Genomic DNA, 21802 nt, shown 5'->3' on the forward strand with positions numbered 1-21802 from the left:
CCTTTCCACCTGGTTGCTCTCCAGCCACTCTGACCCCAGCCTGTAGCTCTGCATGGGGTTGTTGTGGCCAAAGTGCAGCACCTGGCACTTGGACTTGTTGAATGCCATCCTGTTGGACTCTGCCCATCTGTCCAGCCTGTCAAGGTCCCTCTGCAGAGCCCTTCTACCTTCTAACAGATCAACACCTGCTCCCAGCTTGGTGTCATCTGCAAATTTACTGATGATGGACTCAATCCCCTCATCCAGATCATCAATAAAGATATTGAACAGGATGGGGCCCAGCACTGATCCCTGGGGGACACCACTAGTGACAGGCTGCCAGCTGGATGTGGCACCATTCACCACCACTCTCTGGGCTCGGAGAAGGGCTTGCTTTCCACTGAGTCTCACCACAGGGAGTGGTGCTGAACAGCACCAAAGGGCTTTGGCTTCTTAGTGAGAATGAATCCCAGGAGCACACTTTATAAGTGAGCACAGTCCCAGAGGGTTGGTGCCTGCAGGGGAGCAAATCTGGTCAGATGAATCCCTTGTGTGAAGCAGCAGACACCACTGGGGTTATCCTCAGAAGAAGCTTAGCTATGAGTGAGGTTTGCTACCCTTGTCTGACACCTGGCAATGTGATTCAGAAGACTCCAACTGCTTGAGCTGTAACACAGACAGGACATTGAACTCATCACCAGCTGACAGCCTTTCACAGCACAGCAGGGGTTGGAAGGCACCTCTGGAGACCATCCAGTCCAAGCCCCCTGCCAGAGCAGGGTTACCCACAGTCAATCCACTGTGGGTGGGTTTGGAATGCTCCAGAGAAGGCTCCACAGGCTCTCTGGGCAGCCTGCTTCAGGGCTCTGCCACCCTCATGGGGAAGGATTTTTTTCTCTTGTGTTCATGTGGAGCCTCCTGGGTTCCAGTTTGTGTCCACTGCCCCAGTGGACACCACTGGGAAGAGCCTGGCCCCACCCTTCTGCATGCTGCACAGCCCAAGCTCTCGATGCCCCATGCCCCTTCCCGAGGCAGTTCGATCAGGGCAGTTGATGCTGGAGCAGATTTCGTTACGCAATCGCTAAGCCGCTTCCCGTCCGGCAGCCCTCATGCGGCCCGGCCCAGCAGCCAGCGGCCTCTTATTCTGGGCTGCGAGCCGGCCGGGTTGAACGAGCAGCACTCCGGCACAGGGCTCCACCGGCGCTGCCGTGACCGGTATGGGCTAACTCGCTTCTTCTGTGTGGCCAGGCCCTGCTTCAGGCCAGTCCCGCCCCGGCCCGGCCGCTACCGTCTCCTTCGGGGTGCCCGGCGGCCGCCCAGCCTCTTTCCCTCCGCCTCCCGCCCTCGGTCCCCGTCTGCGGTGAGGCTAAACGGCGAGGAACGGTCGAGCGCACGCTTCCCGGGCAGGTGTTCCTCCAGGCCGCGGAACGAAAACCGCCCGCAGGCCGCTCAGGTGCCCGCCGAGGGCTCCCGGCCGCCGCTCTGACCAGCTCTGCGGCCGCGGGCAGCTGCCGCAGCGGGGAGCGCCGAGCACATCGCCCGTCCCGCCCGGCCCCCTATCGATGCGCTCGTCGCTCGGCTCTCTCGGCAGCGCCGGCCCAGCCCTCCCCGGCCCCCGCCATTTCAGACCGGGACGGGCAGGGACGCGGAGCGGCTGCCGAGGCGGGGCGGGCAAGGGAGGCACCGGCGTGCTCCCGTGGCCCGCTGCGGCGCCAGGGCAGGTATTCGCTGCTCCCTCATCCCTCACCCTGCCGGGGTGGATCGAGCCGCTCCGCTCGCTTTTCTTTCCTCCTTCCCTTTTCCTTCCGAGGTGGGGCAGGGAGGAGCGGTGCAGCTCGGCGGAATCGGGCACCCCCTTCCCGTTTCCCCCCCTGCTCCAGCACGCTGCTTCTTCCCGACCGCTCAGCCGGGCCGGGCACCGCCTCCCCGGAGCCTGACCCCGCTCATTCCCGCTGCGGAGCGGCGTTTCTCCTGCCCCTCTTCCCCGCGGCGCGGGCGGCGGCTCGGCGGCGGTCGGGGGGCGGTCGGGACAGGTGGCCAACGCCCTCCGGGAGCCCGGCACCCGCGACTCGCTCCGAGCCGGCCCTCCCCTGCTCCTCACGGAACTGTGCTTCCCCTTCCCCATCTCCCCCCGCACCACTGAGCCCCCGTTCGCAGGGCCGAAGCGCTGGGCCGGAAAGTTTGGTGGGCTGGGCCGCGTCGCCGGCTGCCGGCTGAGGGGAGCCGGGACGGGCAGCGGCAGCCTGAGCCCCGGGAAAGGTCTGGGTGAGGGGGTTCCGCAATCGGAGAACCGCGGCGGTGAAGCCGGCAGGTGAGGCTTTGCCCGTGGCTGTCCCGTCGGAGCCGCTTGCAGGGGCCGGTGCTAAGGGACTCCCGCTTTGGCCCGGCCTCAGAAGGAGCCGGGAGGTGCCCGGAGCCACTAGGCAGCGGAGGATCAAGCCTGTGCCTCGCAAGAAATGCTCTCTGGCCTGGCTCGAATGAGCACGTCCTAAAGTGTTTGTTGTTCACTGCCTGTGCGGCGGGAGCCTCCCAGCTCGGTGCCCACCTGAGGATGCTGGAGGCTGTGCGTGCGGCTCCTTGGCTTCCAGCGAGGGAGCTGCTTTCTGGCGCTGGCAAAGAGAGGTGATCCTGAAGGGAACCGCCGCCAGCGTCCTCCTGGGTTGGGGCTTTCAGCTTAACGTTGGCTTCTTTGTCCTCAGGTCTGCTAAAAAATGACAGAATACAAACTGGTGGTGGTTGGAGCTGGTGGTGTAGGCAAGAGCGCCCTGACAATACAGCTCATCCAGAACCACTTTGTGGATGAGTATGACCCGACCATAGAGGTAAACAATCTCACCTTCTGCTTCCTGGGAGGGGAGGGCAGCAGCAGCGGTGCTGCTGGTTTGCTTTTGGACAGGTACTGCAGGAATGTGGTGGGAAACCCAGAGATGAGTGCTGAGGGTGGGTGAGCAGCACAGCTCCTTGCTAAAGGAGTTACTATTTCAGGGCTGCACAGTGCCTTCTGTGCTTAAACTTCCTGCTGATGAACATCTGCTCATGATTGCTGAGAGGATGCCGATTGACTCTGGGTGCTCCTGCTCTGGCAGGGGGGTTGAAATGGGTGATCTTCAGAGGTCCCTTTTTTCCCCTACCATTGTGAGATTCTGTGTGCTCAAAGCCAGTGTTGGAGAGGAAGTCACTGTGCTGCTTGATCTGTCTGTGGAACAGCAGCTGCAGTGGAAAAATTAACAATTCTGATCATTAAAATGGTGTTAATTGCCATGTTTTGTTGGCCAGTGTGTCTTTAGGGTCTTGGAGATCAAAGGTTTGCCAAGTTAGCTCGAAAATGCTTGGCCAAACCCTTCATGGCTTTGCATGCCACCTCTTAAATGTGGCTTTTTGATAGCAAGAAGGAAAAGTTGTAGTTCTGAAACAGTTCTGAGATTTTCTTAATGACTCTCCTTAGGATCTGTGTCACCTGGGGAGAAACATCATGGGGTGTTCAGGTGAGGGGAGCAAAGCTGTGGAGCCTGGTTTTAGTTTAAACACAGCAGTGCACATACAAATGTCATAACTGCTGCAGTGGAATCTTGGAGATAGATGTCACCACTGCTCACAGCCTGGAACTCTCAGCTTTAAACCTTGTGATGTGTGAAAGTTTTTTACTGAGCAGAGGAGCTCTGCCTTTGGAATGGCAGAAGCAGCCTGGTGGTGTCTGACATCTGTTGTGGGTCCCTTGGTTTGGTCACCTCAGGCTATACATAGGAGAAGTGGCACCAGGATTTGCCCAGGGTTTGATGGTGCCAGCACTGAAACCCTGCGGCCTAGGGCTTCATTTGCCTGTTTGTACAGTGACGCACTTCCCAGCTCACCTGGGGTCAAACCTAGGCTTTCAGTGGGCTTGTGGTCATGTTCAGGTGGGCATCAGCAAAAGGAGCTCCCTGAGGTGGTAGGGAGCTGGCATACTCTAGGGCAGGCTGAGTTCATGTGCCCCAAGCAGAGACGTGCTGGCTTCACTTTGACTTTACTCATGGAGTAAAGCTGCTTTAATCTTTGCCTGGTGCACAACAAGTGCTGTTTCCCATTTATTGCTCCTTTCATTGTCACTTTGAGATTGTCTGTGTGTCCTCTCTCTGTTGCCTGGCCACATAACCTCATGTGTGGTGTGCTTGTCCATGGCAGGGGTAGGAACTTGATGATCTTTAAGGTCCCTTCCAACCCAAACCCTTCTGTGATTCTATGCCTGTAGCAGATTTTGTGAACAGGCTTCTGAGGAGAGAAGTGTTTGACTTGCACTGGGAAAGCAGCTCTTCAGCTGCTGAGATGTGAAATCCTTAATCAGCAGCTACCCAGAAAACACTTCACAGCCAGAAGACAGCTACTTGAGAGGAGCAAGCAACATAGGGGTTGACTTCTGCCTGCTAGGGGAGCTTTGGAGGATGCTGGGCTTTGTCACACTTGTTTATCATCCCCTGGGCTTCTCTGAGCTTAGAGGAGTGTTTGGGTGGTACAGAAAGCACTGGGGAGGAGTTCTGTGTTCAAGCTGTCAGAGCCAGAGCGGTGTGAACAGTATTGTAATACACTTTGGGGGCACAGCAGCAACCCCTTAAACTTGTTACATGGAGCAGCATTGACCCTCTGCCCCTCCTCCCAGTTCCTGCCTTTGTGCCTTGGGGATTCTGAGACCACAAGGATGGAGACTGCCCCTTCATGTGGTGCATCACCCTGTGTGCTCACAGTGCTGCCAGCACCTTGTAGGGAAGAGAGAAATCGGCTCTGACAAGAGTGCTGTGGGATCTGGGGTGGGCTTAGATGTCCTGGCCTGGGCAGAATCCCATTCAGGTGGGAGGGGCTGGGTTGGGCTGGGCTGGGCATGGAGCCATGGCAGGTACCATGGCTGGTACCATGGCTGGGCATGGAGCCAGGGCTGTGCTTTTCTGCAGCAGGAGGAAATAAGGCTAGGGCTGCCCAGCTCAGGTGGATCAGAACTGTCAGTGTTTCTTTCACTGCCATGCAGCTGTTGCCCAAAGTCTCATTTTCCCTAAGTCTCATTTTCCCTTGCCAATAAATAGTCAAGCTAAGCATTTTTGGGGTGCAGAGGGAAGAGTTGAGTGTTACCTGTAGTGAATCCCAGCACACAGAGTTGCTGAACAGTCCTTGCAAATCTTTCCTGGCATTTGACAAACTTGTGAAGGTCAAATGTTGTGAAGACTTGGTGCAGCTGGGGAGGGGAGAGATGGTTCTGGCTGCTTGGTGCCAGGTGCACTGGCAGTGTGCATGGTGCTGCTCTGTGCAGTGGGCTCTGTGGGATGGTTCCACAAATGTCATGTTTGGGAGATATCTCTCCTGGCCTGCTTCAGGGGTTAACTGGCTTGGAGCTGATGTGGGCCAGGAGGAGGAATTGCAGTCAGTGCATGTTTGGGGGCTGCTGCTGCTGTAACAGATGCTGTTTAGGGGCTTTGCTGTTTCAGCCCTTCCTTGGAGTGTAGGTGTCCAGGCAGAGCTCCAGAGCTGTGTGCACACAAACCCCTGTAAGCCTGGCCCAGAGCTCAGCCCAGAAGGGCTGGTGCCCTCCTCTGGTGGAGCTGTGCTCAGGCTTCCTTTGTGCTCTGAGAGAACAGAGCTCTGCGTTCAGTTTGAGTTTTGCTGACAGCCCCAGCAAGACTTAGATCTAACCCCTGACCCCTTTCCCAAGGCCCAGAGAGAGACCACTTTTGGAGGTGCCTGGCAGAGGGCTTCGAGTGGCATTAGCAAAATCCCTCATCTGATTTAGGAATACTGAACTGCAAAGCTGTGCTCTGCCACAACCCAGGCACCTGGGCAGCCTCCCCCAGTGCTCAGGAGGGGCTCAGCCTCAGTAGCTGTGTTGGTTTCGCATCCAGTCACTGCTGGGCTCATCCCAACAGCTCTGCGCTGAAGAGGAGGCTCGGCTGGGCGCCGAGAGGAGGAGGCTCGGCTGGGCGCTGAGGCTTGTCTCAGATGGGCTTTGGGGTTTCTTTTGGATCCATTTCCCCTGAGGGTTGCCACGGCCTGGCCTCTCAGTGAGGAGCCTCCAGCACAGCTCTTGTGGTGAGTGCAGGTGAGGCGATCACTGCAATGGAAACTTTCACAGATGTGCTGCAGCTGCCTCGCTGCATGCTCCCACTGGCAGCTGGGTGTGCTGCAGGGAAATGAGCTCCTGCTTGGGGCTGGTTGGATCTGCCAGCTTAGGGCTGGCTGCTGCTTCAGTCTTTCTTTATTGCACTCACCAAGGCCAGCTAAAGCTTCTGGACTCCTATGTAGGTTAGGCTGAGTGGTGCTGAGGGGAACTCTGGCCACTTCTACAGCTGCATTTATAGACTAGTTTGGGTCCCAACACCTCTGCCATTGGGCAGGATCACCTCCCGTTTTGAAGCACAAGTGGCACAAGCTCTGTGGGGATATCTTGGTGCTTCTTACCTTCTGTTTCGCAGGGCTTGGTTAATTTTTACAGCAGGGGAACACTGACATAAGCTAATTCTGGGTACGTGAACACTGATCCTCAGAGAATCACAGGGTGACTCAGGTTGGACACTGCTGGGGACACCAGATCTGGAGGCAGGATTGGAGATGAGGTCAGAGCAGAGCCAAGGGGCAGAATCTCCTCTCCTGCCCTCTGTCCACACTGCTCTGGCTGCAGCCCAGCACACAGCTGCCTGAGGGCTGCAGGAGGGCACTGCTGGCTCCTGGGGAGCTGCTCAGCACCCAACAGCCCCAAGTCTCTTTCTTCAGGGCTATGTCCTACCAAGCCTCTGTGGCAGTGCTGAGGGGAGTCCTGGCAGATCTCCTGTCAGAGAGCAGCCACATTCTCTGAGCTTTTCTTTTCAGTGCTAGCAATCTGCCTGCTTGGTTAAAACTGTGAAGGACAGAGCCTGCAAAGCCTGCACTCTGTCCCTTTACATCTGAGCACTTCAAAGGAAGAGAAATTCCCCTCAACTGAGCTAAGAGAAACTCCTCTCAGTTCAGCTCAGCTCTAAACAAAAGCTTGAACTAATTTTCAAAGAAAATAAATTGTAAGAGAAAAGGAAAAAAAAATCCCTGTCAGGGACTGCTGGCTTTGCCTTGCCTACCACATTGGCAGGAAGCAGCAAGCACAGGCCAGGTACAATGAGGAGGTTCCAGCTTCTTTGCCCACTTTGGAGGAGCAAATTTTGTCCCTAACTAGAAGGGGATTTAAGGCAGAAGGGAAAAGAAAGATATGAGAGAAAATTCAAGCTTATGATTTCCTTCCAAGCTACTGAAATAAGAAACCCTTTGCTGCTTAGACTTTATTATGATTTTTTTTCACCCCCTGCCAAGCATCAAACCTTTGCCACTGTGGGAAAGAAAATTGTGGCAGCCCATTGAAAGCTACTGGAGCCCTCACCCCATGATGGTGTCCAGTTCTGGTGTCCCCAGCAGGAGAAGGACTCAGAGCTGCTGGAGAGAGTCCAGAGGAGGCCACAAAGATGATCCAAGGGCTGGAGCAGCTCTGCTGTGAGCACAGGCTGAGGGAGCTGGGGGTGTGCAGCCTGGAGAGGAGAAGGCTCCAGGGGGACTTCAGAGCTGCCTTGCCAGGACCTGAAGGGATCCTGCAGGAAGGCTGCAGAGAGACTTTTGCTGAGGGTGTCTAGAGCCAGGCCAAGGGGGAATGGTTTGAAGCTGAGGCAGAGCAGGGTTAGAGTGGAGCTGAGGAAGAAGTTCTTGAGTAGGAGGGTGGTGAGACTCTGGCACAGGCTGCCCAGGGAGGCTGTGGCTGCCTCCTGCCTGGGGGTGTTGAAGGCCAGGCTGGATGAGACCTTGAGGTCTAGCTGAGAGGTGTCCCTGGGCATGGTGGGAGGTTGGAGCAGATGAGCTCTTGACATGGAGCAGCTGCTGCTCAGCTGGAATCAGCTGCAGTCAGGATGCTTTCTCTGGGGGGGGTTGGTGTTTTCCCTTTCAGCAATGAGGCAGAACATTGATCTGATTTTAAACATCTTGGAACTTTGTCTCAAGACCTCCACATGGTTTGTTGTTTCTGATGTCACCTGCTTCTTACCTGAACACTGAGCTGGCACTTCTGGGAAAGAAATCTGTTTCAGATAAACAAAACCTGCTTCTAAAATCACCCTGGAGGTAAACTTTGCTCTGTAAGGTCAATATTGGTTTACCTGCTACTGGTGAGTGTCAGCCAGGCTGGAGATAAAGGGAAGATTAGAGCTTGCTCAGTCTGAGCTGCTGCTGCTCTGCACTGGTGCTCAGCAGGAGCAACAGGAAGGAGTCTTCTGGGAGGATGCCAAGTGCAGAGCAGTGGCTGTGTGGTGTGGTGCCTTCAAAGATTCCCTTCCCACTGCCCTGGGGTCACTTTTGCAGCAGCGTTCTACTCATCTGCAGCTCAGAGAGTGCCAGGGCTGCGTGTGTGCCTGTGCGTGTTGCTGTGAGTGTTGCTCACACAGGGGGGTCCCTGGCACTGCCCCCTGGCTTAAAGCTCACTGCTGTGGGTTCATGTCAGCCACTCAGATGCTCCCAGAAGTGCTGATGCCATGCTGATGTTCTTCTCACTGAAGCTCTCCGCTCCTAGAAGCGCAGCACCACAAGGAGCTGTGAACACACCTGGCTGTGTGGCTGCTGCAGACTTGGCACAGATGTGAATCAGTGACCTGAAGGCTTTGCCTTGGTAGCAGTGAAATGGTTCGATCCAGTGTCTGAACCACAGCAGGGCTCTCCTGGGCTCCACAGAATGGGCTGGCTTGGAAGGGACTACAGATCATCCATTTCTGACCCCCCTTGCAACCTCCCACCCGCCCAGATTGCTCAAGGCCTCATCCAGCCTGGCCTTGAACACCTCCAGGAGGAGGCATCCATAGCCTCCCTGGGCAGCCTATGCCAGAGTCTCACTACCCTCACTGTGCAGAATTTCTTCCTTCTCTCCAGTCTCAGAATCCCCTCCTGGCAGATTCTTGAACTTCAAATAGACACTTTTGGTACCTTCCTAGGAGCCAATCCTTGTGAGCTGCTGCTCAGACACACAGCCCAGCCTGCCTGTGGCCAGCATGGAGCCTGCTGGGCTCCAGGTCCTACTCAGTGCCACAGGGGTGGGCAGTTGCTTTGCTCCCGTGCACCCTTTGTGCGGTGTTGCAAAGTGCCTCTCCCCCTCCCCCAGGTGGGGACCTCTCCCCCTCCCCCAGGTGGGGACCAGCCTGGCTGTCTCCTGGCTCTGGGTGTTCCCAGTCTTGTGTGTGTCTAACCCAGCTCTATGGCCTCTTTCTATGTCCTCAGGATTCCTACAGGAAGCAAGTAGTCATTGATGGAGAGACCTGCCTGCTGGACATCCTGGACACAGCAGGCCAGGAGGAGTACAGTGCCATGCGGGACCAGTACATGAGGACAGGAGAAGGCTTCCTCTGTGTATTTGCTATCAACAACACAAAGTCCTTTGAAGACATTCACCATTACAGGTGTGTGCAGTGCCAGAGGACTCCTGACTCTTTCCTTAGAGCCACAGAGTTATGGGGGCTGGAAAAGCCCTCCAAGAGCCACCAAACCGGGGCCACATCTTTCTTGAGCTCCAGGGATGGGGACTCCACCACCTCCCAGGGTAGCCTGTTCCAGTGCCTGACCAAACCAGTTCTGGATACTCTTTGTAGAGAACCAGACCAGTGGTCCTCAACCTACCCACCCCAAAACCCACCCAGCCCAAGCCCAGCCCAGACAGCAGGCGTGGTGCTTAGCAAGAGAGCTGAGCACTGAGAGTGCTGAGCAGGATGCAGGCTTACAGCAGAGCTGCTGCTGGTGGCTTCTGCTGGGTGTGTGCAGCCCATGACCAGAGGGAGCCATGCTGGGAAGTGTTCATTATTTGAATGTCATTGTTTCAGACCTGCCACCCAAGGGTGCCTGCTCATCCCTCTGACATCCAACCTGTCTCTTTGCAGGGAACAAATCAAGAGAGTGAAGGACTCTGAAGATGTCCCCATGGTGCTCGTAGGAAACAAATGTGATTTGCCTTCCAGAACAGTAGACACAAAACAAGCTCAGGATTTAGCAAGAAGTTATGGAATTCCCTTCATTGAAACATCAGCAAAGACAAGACAGGTAAAGCTCCACAGCCAGCAGCCTCCTGCAGAGCTCTGCTCTGAGGCCTCACCATGTGGATTGTTCCAGGCACTGACAAGAGAAGTCTCTCCAGAGCAGGAATTCCTGGGAGGTGTCTTCTCCTTGGCAGCTCATTAATGAGTAGCTGTAATTGTTTAGTGCTGAGTGATGTGCTTTGGTTGCTCCAGCTCAGTCAGACCTGGCCTGCTCCTACTCCTCACTCTCAGCCAGCTGCAGCATCCTTAACCTTGGGGTTTAGGAGCACTTCCCAGAGGTGAAAGGCTTCCCTTCCTCAGCCAGGGCACTAAGCAAGCAGCTGATGGCTTTGTTCTGCTTGAAGTCTCTGCTGTTGATGACAGAAGGACTTTTCCTGTGAGGTGCTGTTGGTGGGACATGCTTGGTGCAGCTCCCTGTAGCTAAACACAAAACCTGGGCTACATCCAAAGATGCATGGCCAGCAGTGGAGAGAGCTGATTCTGCCCTTCTGTCTGCTGTGGGGAGACCTCACCTGCAGTGGTGTGTCCAGCTATGGCACCCCAGCACAAGAGAGACATGGACTTGATGGAGAAGGTCCAGAGGAGGCCACCAAGATGATCAGAGAGCTGCAGAACCTCTGCTATGGGGACAGGCTGACAGAGTTGGGGCTGCTCAACCTGCAGGAGAGAAGGCTTCAGGGGAGACCTCAGAGCTGCATTTCAGTATCTGCAGGGGAGCTACAGGCAGGCTGGGGAGGGACTGTTCAGAAGGGGCTGTGGGGATAGGACCAGGGGTAATGGTTTGGAACTGGAGCAGGCCAGAGTTAGGTTGGATATCAGGAGGGAGTTCTGCACAGTGAGGGTGGGGAGACACTGGAACAAGTCACAGGGAGGTAGTTAAGGCTCCATCCCTGCAGACATTCAGGATCAGCCTGGATGTGTCCCTGGGCAGCCTGCTCTATCTGGAGGTGTCCCTGCTGCCTGCAGGGGGTTGGGCAAGGGGACCTTGGAGGGTCCCTTCCAGCCCAGTTCAGTTTGTGACTGAGCAATTGGCCAGAAGTCCTGTGGGAGCTGCCTGTATTGCTTTGCCAGCTCTTGTAAGGCTTCAGAGCTGTTGGCTGCTTGTGTCTCATTGGTAGAGAGGAGGGAGGTAGCCACAGGGTCCTGCCAGGGCTCCTCTCATGCTTTGCACACAGTGTTACACCTGGGCCTGGAGAAGAGAGGGAGAGATGGAGCTGGTGCTGCACTTCTGGAGGAAAGCATTCTTGGGGAAAACTGCTGTGCTTGTAAGAGCAAAGACCTTGCTGTGAGGGCACTGCCAGGCCTGAGGGGCTGGGCAAAGACCTTGCTGTGAGGGCACTGCCAGGCCTGAGGGGCTGGGCAAAGACCTTGCTGTGAGGGTACTGCCAGGCCTGAGGGGCTGAGCAAAGACCTTGCTGTGAGGGGAGGGCACTGCCAGGCCTGAGGGGCTGGGCAAAGACCTTGCTGTGAGGGTACTGCCAGGCCTGAGGGGCTGAGCAAAGACCTTGCTGTGAGGGCACTGCCAGGCCTGAGGGGCTGGGCAAAGACCTTGCTGTGAGGGTACTGCCAGGCCTGAGGGGCTGAGCAAAGACCTTGCTGTGAGGGGAGGGCACTGCCAGGCCTGAGGGGCTGGGCAAAGACCTTGCTGTGAGGGTACTGCCAGGCCTGAGGGGCTGGGCAAAGACCTTGCTGTGAGGGCACTGCCAGGCCTGAGGGGCTGGGCAAAGACCTTGCTGTGAGGGTACTGCCAGGCCTGAGGGGCTGAGCAAAGACCTTGCTGTGAGGGGAGGGCACTGCCAGGCCTGAGGGGCTGAGCAGCTCCTACTTCTTGCAGGAGCAGCAGTGTTAGGTTCAAGCCATGAGCCAGTGAGGTGCAGCCGCGGAATGGTGCAGCTGGAGTGTTTGCTCCATGTCACTGCAAGGCCATCTGGGACAGGGTCTGGAGCAGCCTGGGCTGGTGGGAGGTGTCCTGGCCCATGGCAAGGGGTTGGAGCTGTGGATGATCTCTGGGGTCCCTTCCAACCCACTGTATGAGGAGGAGGCTTTGAAGAGCAGATGCCCACAGTACATGGCAGTGACTTTGGGGTGCTCTGCCTGCAGTCAGTGTTTGCCAGGCAGCAAATGTGCAAGGCCAGCATCTGACAGACTGTGGAGATCCCTGAGCCCCCGTGAAGCTCAGCACCTCACTGGGGTTGGTATGCCCCTCAAGTGAAGCTCAGCACCTCACTGGGGTTGGTATGCCCCTCAAGTGAAGCTCAGCACCTCACTGGGGTTGGTATGCCCCTCAAGTGAAGCTCAGCACCTCACTGGGGTTGGTATGCCCCTCAAGTGAAGCTCAGCACCTCACTGGGGTTGGTATGCCCCTCAAGTGAAGCTCAGCACCTCACTGGGGTTGGTATGCCCCTCAAGTGAAGCTCAGCACCTCACTGGGGTTGGTATGCCCCTCAAGTGAAGCTCAGCACCTCACTGGGGTTGGTATGCCCCTCAAGTGAAGCTCAGCACCTCACTGGGGTTGGTATGCCCCTCAAGTGAAGCTCAGCACCTCACTGGGGTTGGTATGCCCCTCAAGTGAAGCTCAGCACCTCACTGGGGTTGGTATGCCCCTCAAGTGAAGCTCAGCACCTCACTGGGGTTGGTATGCCCCTCAAGTGAAGCTCAGCACCTCACTGGGTTTTGTTTTGCCCCCTCAGCATTTCAGTGGTGGGTGCCCCAGCTGGCAGGCCTGTGAGGGCAGCAGTGCCTAAGGAGCTGTGTCTCACACTGCAGAGGGGGGAGGATGCTTTTTATTCCCTGGTGTGGGATTATTCACCAGTACAGAGTGAGGAAGCTGAGCACAGAAGAGCAGCCCCCAGGGTGCTTGGCAGTTAGGAAGTGCCTTGTAATGTGACAGGGTAAGTACTGGGGTGGCACAGGGTGAGCTGTGGGCATTAGCAGGGGAAGCTGCACAAATCTCTTGCCAAATTAAATTGATTGACGGGCTTGCAAATCAGACCTTGGACAGTTAATTGGGGACATAATTTATGAGATGGAAGCAATCACTCCTGAAAAAGATTCCTAGGAACCCCTCTGCATCTGCTTTGTCCCTCAGCACCACATGTGAGTGGCTTTTAGTGCTTCCAGGGATGGGGACTCCACCACCTCCCTGGGCAGCCTGTGCCAGTCCCTGACCAGTCTTGTAGCAAAGAAATTTTTCCTTCTCTCCAACCTAACCCTCCCCTGGCACAATTTGAGGTCATTTCCTCTCCTTCTGTCACCTAAGGCTAGGGAGCAGAGGCCAACCCCCACCTCACTTGCAGCCTCCTTGCAGGGATCTGTAGAGAGCAGAATGGGTTGGGTTGGAAGGGACTTCAAAGCACATCCAGCTCCAGCCCCCTGCCATGGGCAGGGACACCTCCCACCAGCCCAGGCTGCTCAAGGCTTTGTCCAGCCTGGCCTTGAACACCTCCAGGGAGAGGACGTCCACAGCCTCCCTGGGCAACCTGTGCCAGTGTCTCCCCACACTCACTGGAAAGAATTTCTTCCTCATCTCCAGTCTCGATCTCCCCTGCTCAAATTTCAATCCATTCCTTCTTGTCCTATCACCACAGTCCCTCCTCAGCCCTTCCTGTGGGTCCCCTTCAGATATTGAAATGCAGCTCTGAGGTCTCCCTGAGCCTTCTCCAGGCTGAACAGCCCCAACTCCCTCAGCCTGTCCCCATGGCAGAGGTTCTCCAGCCCTCTGATCCTCCTGGTGGGTGTGCTGCTGGTCTTGGGGGGCAGGCTGCCAAGAGCTTGAGCTCCAGGTGTGTGTGGATGTGTAATGGGCTTGAGTGTGAAGGGTTGGGATAAATGCTGGTCAGGCTGCTTTGGAGTGGAGCTACTCAGCACCCTGCTGTTGGCTGGACTTGGCCACCTTCAGTTTCATCACCACTTGGCTGACCAGAGCAGGCATGCTCCTGCCCTCCCTCTGCTCCTGCCCTCCCTCTGCTCCTGCCCTCCCTCTGCTCCTGCCCTCCCTCTGCTCCTGCCCTCCCTCTGCTCCTGCCCTCCCTCTGCTCCTGCCCTCCCTCTGCTCCTGCCCTCCCTCTGCTCCTGCCCTCCCTCTGCTCCTGCCCTCCCTCTGCTCCTGCCCTCCCTCTGCTCCTGCCCTCCCTCTGCTCCTGCCCTCCCTCTGCTCCTGCCCTCCCTCTGCTCCTGCCCTCCCTCTGCTCCTGCCCTCCCTCTGCTCCTGCCCTCCCTCTGCTCCTGCCCCTACCCTTCACTACTGCTCCTCTACTTGTGCCTTACCCTTCTCCTCCTCCCCCTCCGCAGTGGCTGCAGAAGCCTGAGGCAGAAGCGGTTGTGCCTGCAGTGCTGAGGCTGCCCTGCCATGCAGGCCGGGAGCCGGGCAGGGCTGTGGGGTGCAGGTGGCACTGAGTGTCCCTCTGTCTGTCCCTCTGTCCGTCCCTGCAGGGCGTGGACGATGCCTTCTACACGCTAGTGCGGGAAATCCGGAAGCACAAAGAGAAGATGAGCAAAGATGGGAAGAAGAAGAAGAAGAAGACAAAGACAAAGTGTACAGTGATGTAAATAGAGCCTCTGCTCCTCAGGGGCACTTTTGTACATTACACTAAATTATTAGCACCTGGTTTAGCCTTGCTCTCTTCTCTGCTTCCTGCTCCTCTTAGCTTGCTTCGAGTGCTTGTGTCCCAGGGCAGTGGACTCTCCATCCCTTCTCAAGTGCCAGTATTCTTCCACTCCTTGGTTCTTCACCTAGCAATGCCTGTGAGGAACACCCCCCAGCCTGAGCTCTCTCTTAGGACTCCTTGGTGCATGCACAGTTTCTAACTCCCTGGTTATTTTCTTACTGATTGTGAACCTGTTCTGTGTGCAGAAGCAAACCCTGGGGTGATGCTCTCCAGGTTCTGGGCTCGTTGTGGGTCTGCCCTCTGGCTGGGCAAAAGGAGTAGTTACAAAAGAGCCTTTTCATTCCCCAGCCTCTCCTTGGTTCTTGACTGACTGCAATAGAGAGACCAGAAGCCTTGACAGTCTTCCTGTAGCTTTTTTTGCTCCTAGGCATCTAGTCTTGTAGCATTTCAGATCAACTTGAATGAATGTAAAGAACTTCTCACGCAGGCAGATGCTCCCTGCAGCTTGTCCTGGTTGCTCCTCAAATGCTCTATTTTTTCTATTAAAAAGGAAAAAAAAAAAAACAACCCAGTGCACATCTGGCAGTGGCAAAAGGCCCAGCTCTGATGAGCTTGATTTGCTCTTGTCCATGCATTGCCTGAAGACTGCCAAGGTGCCACTCCAGCTCCCCTCACCCCCAAATCTCCCAGCAGCTTTGTTCAGCAGCTGCAGGATTTCTCCCTCTGTGTCTCTGGGAGAAGCCTTAACAGAGAAGCTGATTCCAGTTGCTAATTAATTCTCAGTTAACTCACAGGTAGATCAAGAGGTTAGCAGAAGAATTAGATCAGAGTGCAAAAGAGGGGAGGGATTTGAAATTCTAGTGAGAGCAGAGTGAGGTGAATTTGTCTGCTTCCTGCAGGTGCTTTGGGAATCCACTACTGCTGTGGAACCTGCAGAGGTGGGCAGCAGAGAAGGAGGCTTCCAGAGTCAGTGCTGGGAAGTGATGCTTGTGCAGTGCTGCTCTGGTTGCACAGCTGAGGTGGTTGGTGAGTGGCATTCCAGTGTCCAGCCTGTCCTGAGGCCAGGCCAACACTTCAATATTGTCTCTAAGTTCTCTCCTGATTTCTTCCTCCCCCTTTAACCAGAATCGATGCAGAATCTGGGGAGAAGTTTCCAAGGTTTGGGTCCTGCCCCAGGCTGAGCCTGCAGTGAAGCAGGAGCCAGGGACTGCAGTGCTGCCAGCTCCTGTGGCTCGCTGCATGCTGCAATGGTTGGTTGGTTCCTTAGGGCCTGGGTGCCTACAGATTCCCTTCATAGCTCCTGAAGGTTCACTTCTTCACATCCCTGACTGGGCTGCAGAGTGAAACTGGATCAGTGTGTGTCTAATGTACCCCAGCCCCCCACAAGAACTGGAGCAGGACAGCTCAGAACACTGAGAGGCCTGAACAGGGAGGAACAGCAGTGCTGAGGGTTCCTGAAGTGTAGGTGGGAATTCTGCACAGGACACCTGGGGCATTGCTGAGTTGTCAGAGGTGCAGCTGCATGAGCAAAGGGTTCTCTGGATTTGCAAAACCCAGGAACCCCCCAGTGAGTCTCTAGGTGGGGAGCTGCAAAGGTGACAGGGGGGATGCTGCCTGTTCTACAGTTTCAGTGTGGCTAAGACAAAAGAATCCTTCCCCCACTGCCCACCCTCCAGCAGACCCCATACCCCCCCCTTCCAGCTTGGGTGTGAAAGAAAAAGTGGGAGTTGTTCTGGAAAGGCAGCAATAGGAGAACCTCACATTTTATTGTGAGTAGGAGGAGCAGATTCCTGGGGCCACAAAACATTCCACATCCTCCAGGGTTCACAAATTTTGGAGCCAGGTTGGTGATGTGCAGAGTTTGGACACTCTTGAGTCAATCTGAAGTACCTGGCAAGGGTGGCTGCTGTTCCTTCAGCAGGTGGAAGTGATCTCAAGGTGAAGATGTTGGGGTGGACTGAGTCACACTGCCTGTAAAATTAGGCCTGTTCTAAAGTTATGTTCATTTCACTCCAAACTAGTGGGAGAAGGTCTAAAATTCTGATGTTTAACTCCAAACTGGTAGAAGAACATCTGAAATTCTGATGATTGGCTAAAAACTGGCAGCAGAGGGTCTGAAATTCTTACCAGTTTGCAGTTAACCATCAGAGTTTTAGACCTCCTGCCATGTTTTACTAAAAGCTGGTAGGAGGTGGTCTGAAACTGCTGTGTTGAACTCAAACCTGCCAGAAGTTGTAGCTGGTCCTCCCCTGTGGGTTTCTGGATGTAAAGCAGCTGTTCTTTCCCCAGTGAGGGTGACTGGAGCCACCCATCTCCTCAGGCAGCTCAAACTCCACCTGGATGAGTTCTGCTTGCCTCTGGCAAAGAAACAGAGAGATCCTTGCCACTGCTGTGCATCTTTGTCTTGCCCTTTGCAGAGCTGCAGTGAAGCAGGGTGGGCTGCAGCCTGCACAACTCTATCCCACAGAGTGGGTTGGGTTGGAGGGGGCCTCAGAGATCTTCTGCTCCAACCCCCTGCCATGGCTGGGGACATCTTTCACCAGCCCAGGTTGCTCCTGGCCTTGAACACTTCCAGGGAGGGCTTTCCTGTCTCTCTCTGTTGGAAATGCTTGCAGAGTACCCCCGACAGGTGCTGCCTGCTGAGAGAACAGTCCCAGCCCCCCACCCGCAGGCAGCCAACTGTGCCAGTACCTCCCAGTGCTGTAAGGCAGGTGGGCATCGTGCCCAGCAGTGTGCTCAGAGCTACAATTGCGCTCACCTGCCCTGAAATTGTTACTAACTTAAACCCCCTGATTTTCACTGCATCACTTTAGGCAGCCCTGAGACACAGTCCCTGCTCCTGTGTCCCCATGGCTCCCCTCCAGGACTGTCAAACTCTGCCCCAATCAGTTCTGTCTCCAGTTTACATGAAGCTACCCAGCAGGGAAAAATCTTTCTTCCCCTTTCTTTACTCCACTGTCTTTGGTCTTCTTCATGGTGGAAACCTTCTGCTTTTTCCTTTCTCAGTGCCAACCTCTCCCTAGGATGACTTCTTCCTGCCCCATGTTTACCTGGAATGTATTTTAACTATTTTTGTATGGTCTCAGCCATGCACATTTTGTACACTGTGCTTCCTCTGCTGTGGAACAGCTGCAGTGGGCCCCAGGGCTTTCCCCCTCGGTTGGTTGTGTGACCCAGCAGTGTTGGTGACATTCAGACATTCAGTTCATAAAAAAGACAAAAAAAAAAAAAAAAAAAAAAAAAAAAAAAACAACAAAAAAAAAAAAAACCAAAAAAACAAAACCAAAACCCACAAACCACAAAAAACCCAACAAACCAAAAAAAAGACCACTGTTTGTTTTCCAGTTTTTAATGTTTTTAGGAGTAGGTGCTGTGAGGTGATCTGGATTTTGTCCTATTTTTGTCAAACTGTACTGCTCCTATTTATTGTTAATGTAATAAAAATAGTTATGGTGACCACTTGGCCCAGCTGCCTTCTGCTCAACAATTTCAGTACCTCAGGGCAGCCCCTGTGAGCTGCAGCTGTTTGGCAGCCACCAGCACCCTGGCCTGGATCAGCAACGGGGTGACAAGGAGCAGAGCAGGGATTGTGCCTCTGGACTCAGCACCAGTGTCACAGCTTGAGTCCTGGGCCCTCATTCCCAGAAGGACACTGAGAAGCTGGAGCAGGTCCAGAGAAGGGCAACAAAGGTGGGGAAGGGTCTGGAGAACAGGGCTGGGGAGGAGCAGCTGAGGGAGCTGGGGGTTCAAGTGTGGAGAAGAGGAGGCTGAGGGGAGACCTCATTGCTCTCTCCAGCTCCCTGAGAGGAGGCTGCAGTGAGCTGGGGGTTGGGCTCTGCTTCCTAGGAACAAGTGATAGGAGGAGAAGAAATGGCCTCAAGTTGCACCAGGGAGGTTCAGGTTGGTGATTAGGAAAAACTTTTTCCCTGAAAGGGTTGTCAGAGCCTGGCACACACTGCCCAGGGAGGTGGCTGAATGCCCATTCCTGGAGACATTTCAAAGAGGCAGAAATGTGAAGCTGGGGTGGTTAGCCCCAGTCCAGAATGGTTGGGCTGGGTGATCTCAGAGGTCTTTTCCAACCCAAACCATTCATGATTCTGATTCTCTTGCAGGGAAGAGGCTCAAGTTCTGTATCCCTGCCTCTCCAGTTACCCAACATCAGAAACCAACAGTAGCAGGAAGTCTCTTCAGAGGTTGCAGTGCTTGAGCATTACTGCCCAAATCCAGCCCTTCCTTCACTCCTTGGTCAGTCCCACAAAGGAGGCCACCCTGACTGTGCCTCCTGCACACCAAGCAGGTGTGGTTCAAATCTTTGAGGCTTTGCTTTGGAAAAGGTACTCATGGTGGAAACCAATCCCTTAAAAGTGGAAGCATTGAAAATTCAGATTACTGAGAAACAGGAGAAGTGAGCACCTTGAGTCAGCCAAACCCAGCTGTCAGGTAAGAAGGGCTCTGCTCCATGGCTTTGTCAGACTGCAGGGGCTGGAAGGGACCTCTGGAGATCAGCCAGCCCCACCCCCTGCCAGAGCAGGAACACAGCCGGGTGTGTTCGGAATCTCTCCAGAGATGGAGACTCCACAACCTGTCTGGGCAGCCCGCTCCAGCACCCTGCAGTTACAGAGTTCCTTCTGCTGATCAAACAGAGCTGTATCACCCCTGCTTCCTGCAGAACCACTTCACATGGGATGTTCCAGGAGGTTCAACCTCCAGGAGGCTGAGAAAAGCCTCTTGCCTGTACAATACAACCCCCAAGCCCTCCAAGCAGTTCCTCAGCGGGAAGCAAGGTTCTGCTTTGGAAGCACTGCCACTGGGTTGCTGTGACTTTGGAGCTGCTTTATTGGTGCTCCCCGGTTGTCCCCGGGCGCGCCGGCGGCACCTGGCGGTGGCTGTCGGCAGCTATCGGCGGCTCGCTGGCTGTCAGCGGCTTGTCGTCGCTGTAGTAGCGCTGCTTCAGCGCTCGGTATTTCCTCAGGAAGTACAAAGCCTCCAGCTCCTTGATCACAAACTCTCCTCGGGCGATCAGCTGCTTGATTTTCTCAGGATCCTTCTCGTCTTTGTTTTTAAGGAAAGCTGCTTTCAAGCGGCTCCTAAAGTAGTCAGCTCCTTTGGGGTACTCCCTGCCAAGGTACAGCAGCTTGAAGGAAAGAGAACAGATTTTGAGCAGGGGGTGCAGAGCCAGGGGGGTCTGGCTGCATCAGGGAGGTGCTCAGAGCATTTGGCACGCTTACGTTTTTGTACAGGTTCAGCACTTCAGCTCTCAGAGAATTTGCCATTCTGTGACCTCTGTATTCTCCCCCTATATTTCTGTTCACCTGAGGAACAACGGTTTGCCATTAGCCTTCGGGGGGGGGCGGGGCAGGAACTCCCTGCCTCACCCTGCACAGCCACTCGCCAGGTTTGAACCTTTCTCAGCCCTGGCTGCTCTAACTCCTGCTATTTTCTGCTTCTACTCTCTGCCTCTTCTGCTTTTGGCTGCTTTCATTTTTTCTGTCCTCCATCTCTCCTCCAACACAGCACAAGAACCCTCCAGAACCTTTCAGTTGCTGTCACGCTGCTTTATCTTTGTGCTGCATTTTGCTTCTGTCTTTGTCCTTGGCTGATTTCTAAGGGCATGCAGCCCCCTCCCTGGCTGCGAGCCTGCCAGCTGTGCCCTGCCAAAGAAACACAACAATTACTATTTTTTTTGCAGTACGATGAAGAAACAACCCCAATATTCATATACATCTGCGTGCACAGGCAGGCAGTGGCACGCAGACACAAACACAACCAGCAATGCCCGCAGCTTTTCCCTTTAGACAATTTGCTTTTAAAAAACCCTTTTAAGTGCGTTTAGCATCGAGGCCGGTGCGCACTGGCCTAACGTTAACGTTCAAATGAACAACGCGCTAGGAACGAACTTAGCTGGGGTTTACTGCAAGAAATAAAAGCAACCGGAACTCAGCGCGGCCTCCCCGGGCGGCACTCCTGGCGATGAAGAACATCGGCGCGGCCCAGGACGGAGCCTGCGGCTGTCGCCTCCCCCTGCTTCGCCTACGCGAGGGCCTATCTATGCCCTCGGTGGTCCCTTCTCCGGCCCCACACCCCTTCCCCGGCCGGGCGCGGGGACAGCAGGGGAAGGTCAGAGTCTCACCGGCTCCGCTTGGCCGCAAACCCCACTGCACACGCTTTACGGCAAAGCCGGAAAGTAAAGCGCGGCTTCGCCAGGGGGCGGGGCAGCGGGACGAAGGACGCCCGCCATTGGTGGCAATGAGCACGCCGGAGGAGGTGATTGGTTGCTTCGGCAATGTGGGGGCGGGGTCACGAAGAGGTTCGGCCCTGCTTCGCTCCGCTCCGCCCCGCCCCGCACACCAGGGGCCAGCCCGGGCGTGCCCCGCCCGCGCCCGCCCCTGCGCTCCTCTTCTGTCGCTGCCGGTGCGGCTGCAGGGATTTGAACCTTCACCGAGATTAACAGTGAGAACAGCCGCCGCAGGACGCTGCTTAACTGGTGAAGCCGATAAATCCTGGGCTGAAGCATCCGCATCGGCTACTGCAGCGCCGGCGGAGGGAAAAAGCATTTAAGGCTGAGAAGAATCCCGTGAGGGTCCACCGGGGCCGCAATGTGCCCTCGCGGCCAAGAAAGCAAACGGTCTCCTGGGGTGCATCACGAAGAGTGTGGCCAGCAGGTCGAGGGAGGTTCTCCTGCCCTTCTACTCTGCCCTGCTGAGAGCACATCTGGAGTATTGTGCCCAGTTCTGGGGTCCCCAGTTCAAGAGGGACAGGGAATTGCTGGGGAGTCCAGCGGAGGCTCTGAAGATGCTGAGGGATCTGGAGCAGCATTTTGAGGAGCAAAGGCTGGGAGCCCTGGGGCTGTTGAGCCAGGAGAAGAGCAGCCCCAGAGGGCATCTGATTAATGTTCAGCAAGAGCTAAAGGGCACGGGGCAAGAGGCTGGGGCCAGGCTCTGCTCAGTGGTGCTCAGGGACAGGACAAGGGGCACAAACGGAAACCCAGGAGGTTTCACTTAAACATGAGGCAAAACTTTTTTGGTGTGGAGCAGGCTGCCCAGAGAGGTTGTGGAGTCTCTTTGTCTGGAGTGATTTCAAATGCCCCTGGCCATTGCAACCCTGGGCAGGCTGCTGTGGGTGGCCCTGCTTTAGCAGAGGGCTTGGATGAGATCATCTCCAGAGGTCCCTTGC

General features: G+C 55.4%; 2 protein-coding genes across 3 annotated transcripts; one reads left to right on the forward strand and one right to left on the reverse strand.

Annotated features, from left to right (window-relative positions):
* Positions 1 to 2690: 2690 nt before the first annotated feature.
* On the forward strand, positions 2691 to 14570 carry KRAS (KRAS proto-oncogene, GTPase). Of its 2 annotated transcripts, none has more exons than XM_054386750.1 (4): positions 2691 to 2801; positions 9214 to 9392; positions 9867 to 10026; positions 14454 to 14570. In XM_054386750.1, the coding sequence occupies exons 1-4, from the start codon at positions 2691 to 2693 to the stop codon at positions 14568 to 14570; spliced, it is 567 nt and encodes a 188-aa protein (XP_054242725.1). The 2 variants fall into 2 exon arrangements, with proteins under 2 accessions (XP_054242725.1, XP_054242726.1); XM_054386751.1 differs by lacking the exon at positions 14454 to 14570 and adding an exon at positions 12789 to 12890.
* A 4893-nt stretch (positions 14571 to 19463) lies between these two features.
* ETFRF1 (electron transfer flavoprotein regulatory factor 1) lies at positions 19464 to 20586 on the reverse strand. The gene is made up of 3 exons (XM_054386752.1): positions 20561 to 20586; positions 19858 to 19941; positions 19464 to 19763 (listed from the first exon to the last, which is right to left on the reverse strand). The coding sequence occupies exons 2-3, from the start codon at positions 19900 to 19902 to the stop codon at positions 19464 to 19466; spliced, it is 345 nt and encodes a 114-aa protein (XP_054242727.1). The 5' UTR covers positions 19903 to 19941; positions 20561 to 20586.
* Positions 20587 to 21802: the final 1216 nt, after the last annotated feature.

This window comes from Indicator indicator, chromosome 14 (genome assembly GCF_027791375.1).
Source record: "Indicator indicator isolate 239-I01 chromosome 14, UM_Iind_1.1, whole genome shotgun sequence".
Lineage (NCBI taxonomy): Eukaryota > Metazoa > Chordata > Aves > Piciformes > Indicatoridae > Indicator > Indicator indicator.

What these genes read in the sequence shown, in the direction of transcription:
- KRAS (XM_054386750.1), top strand. Translation starts at nt 2,691, where the DNA reads ATGACAGAATACAAACTGGTGGTGGTTGGAGCTGGTGGTGTAGGCAAG. An exon ending in AGTATGACCCGACCATAGAG is followed by an intron (nt 2,802 to 9,213) that starts GTAAACAATCTC and finishes CTATGTCCTCAG; the next exon opens with GATTCCTACAGGAAGCAAGT. An exon ending in CATCAGCAAAGACAAGACAG is followed by an intron (nt 10,027 to 14,453) that starts GTAAAGCTCCAC and finishes CCGTCCCTGCAG; the next exon opens with GGCGTGGACGATGCCTTCTA.
- ETFRF1 (XM_054386752.1), bottom strand. Translation starts at nt 19,902, where the DNA reads ATGGCAAATTCTCTGAGAGCTGAAGTGCTGAACCTGTACAAAAAC. An exon ending in TGCTGAACCTGTACAAAAAC is followed by an intron (nt 19,764 to 19,857) that starts GTAAGCGTGCCA and finishes CTTTCCTTCAAG; the next exon opens with CTGCTGTACCTTGGCAGGGA.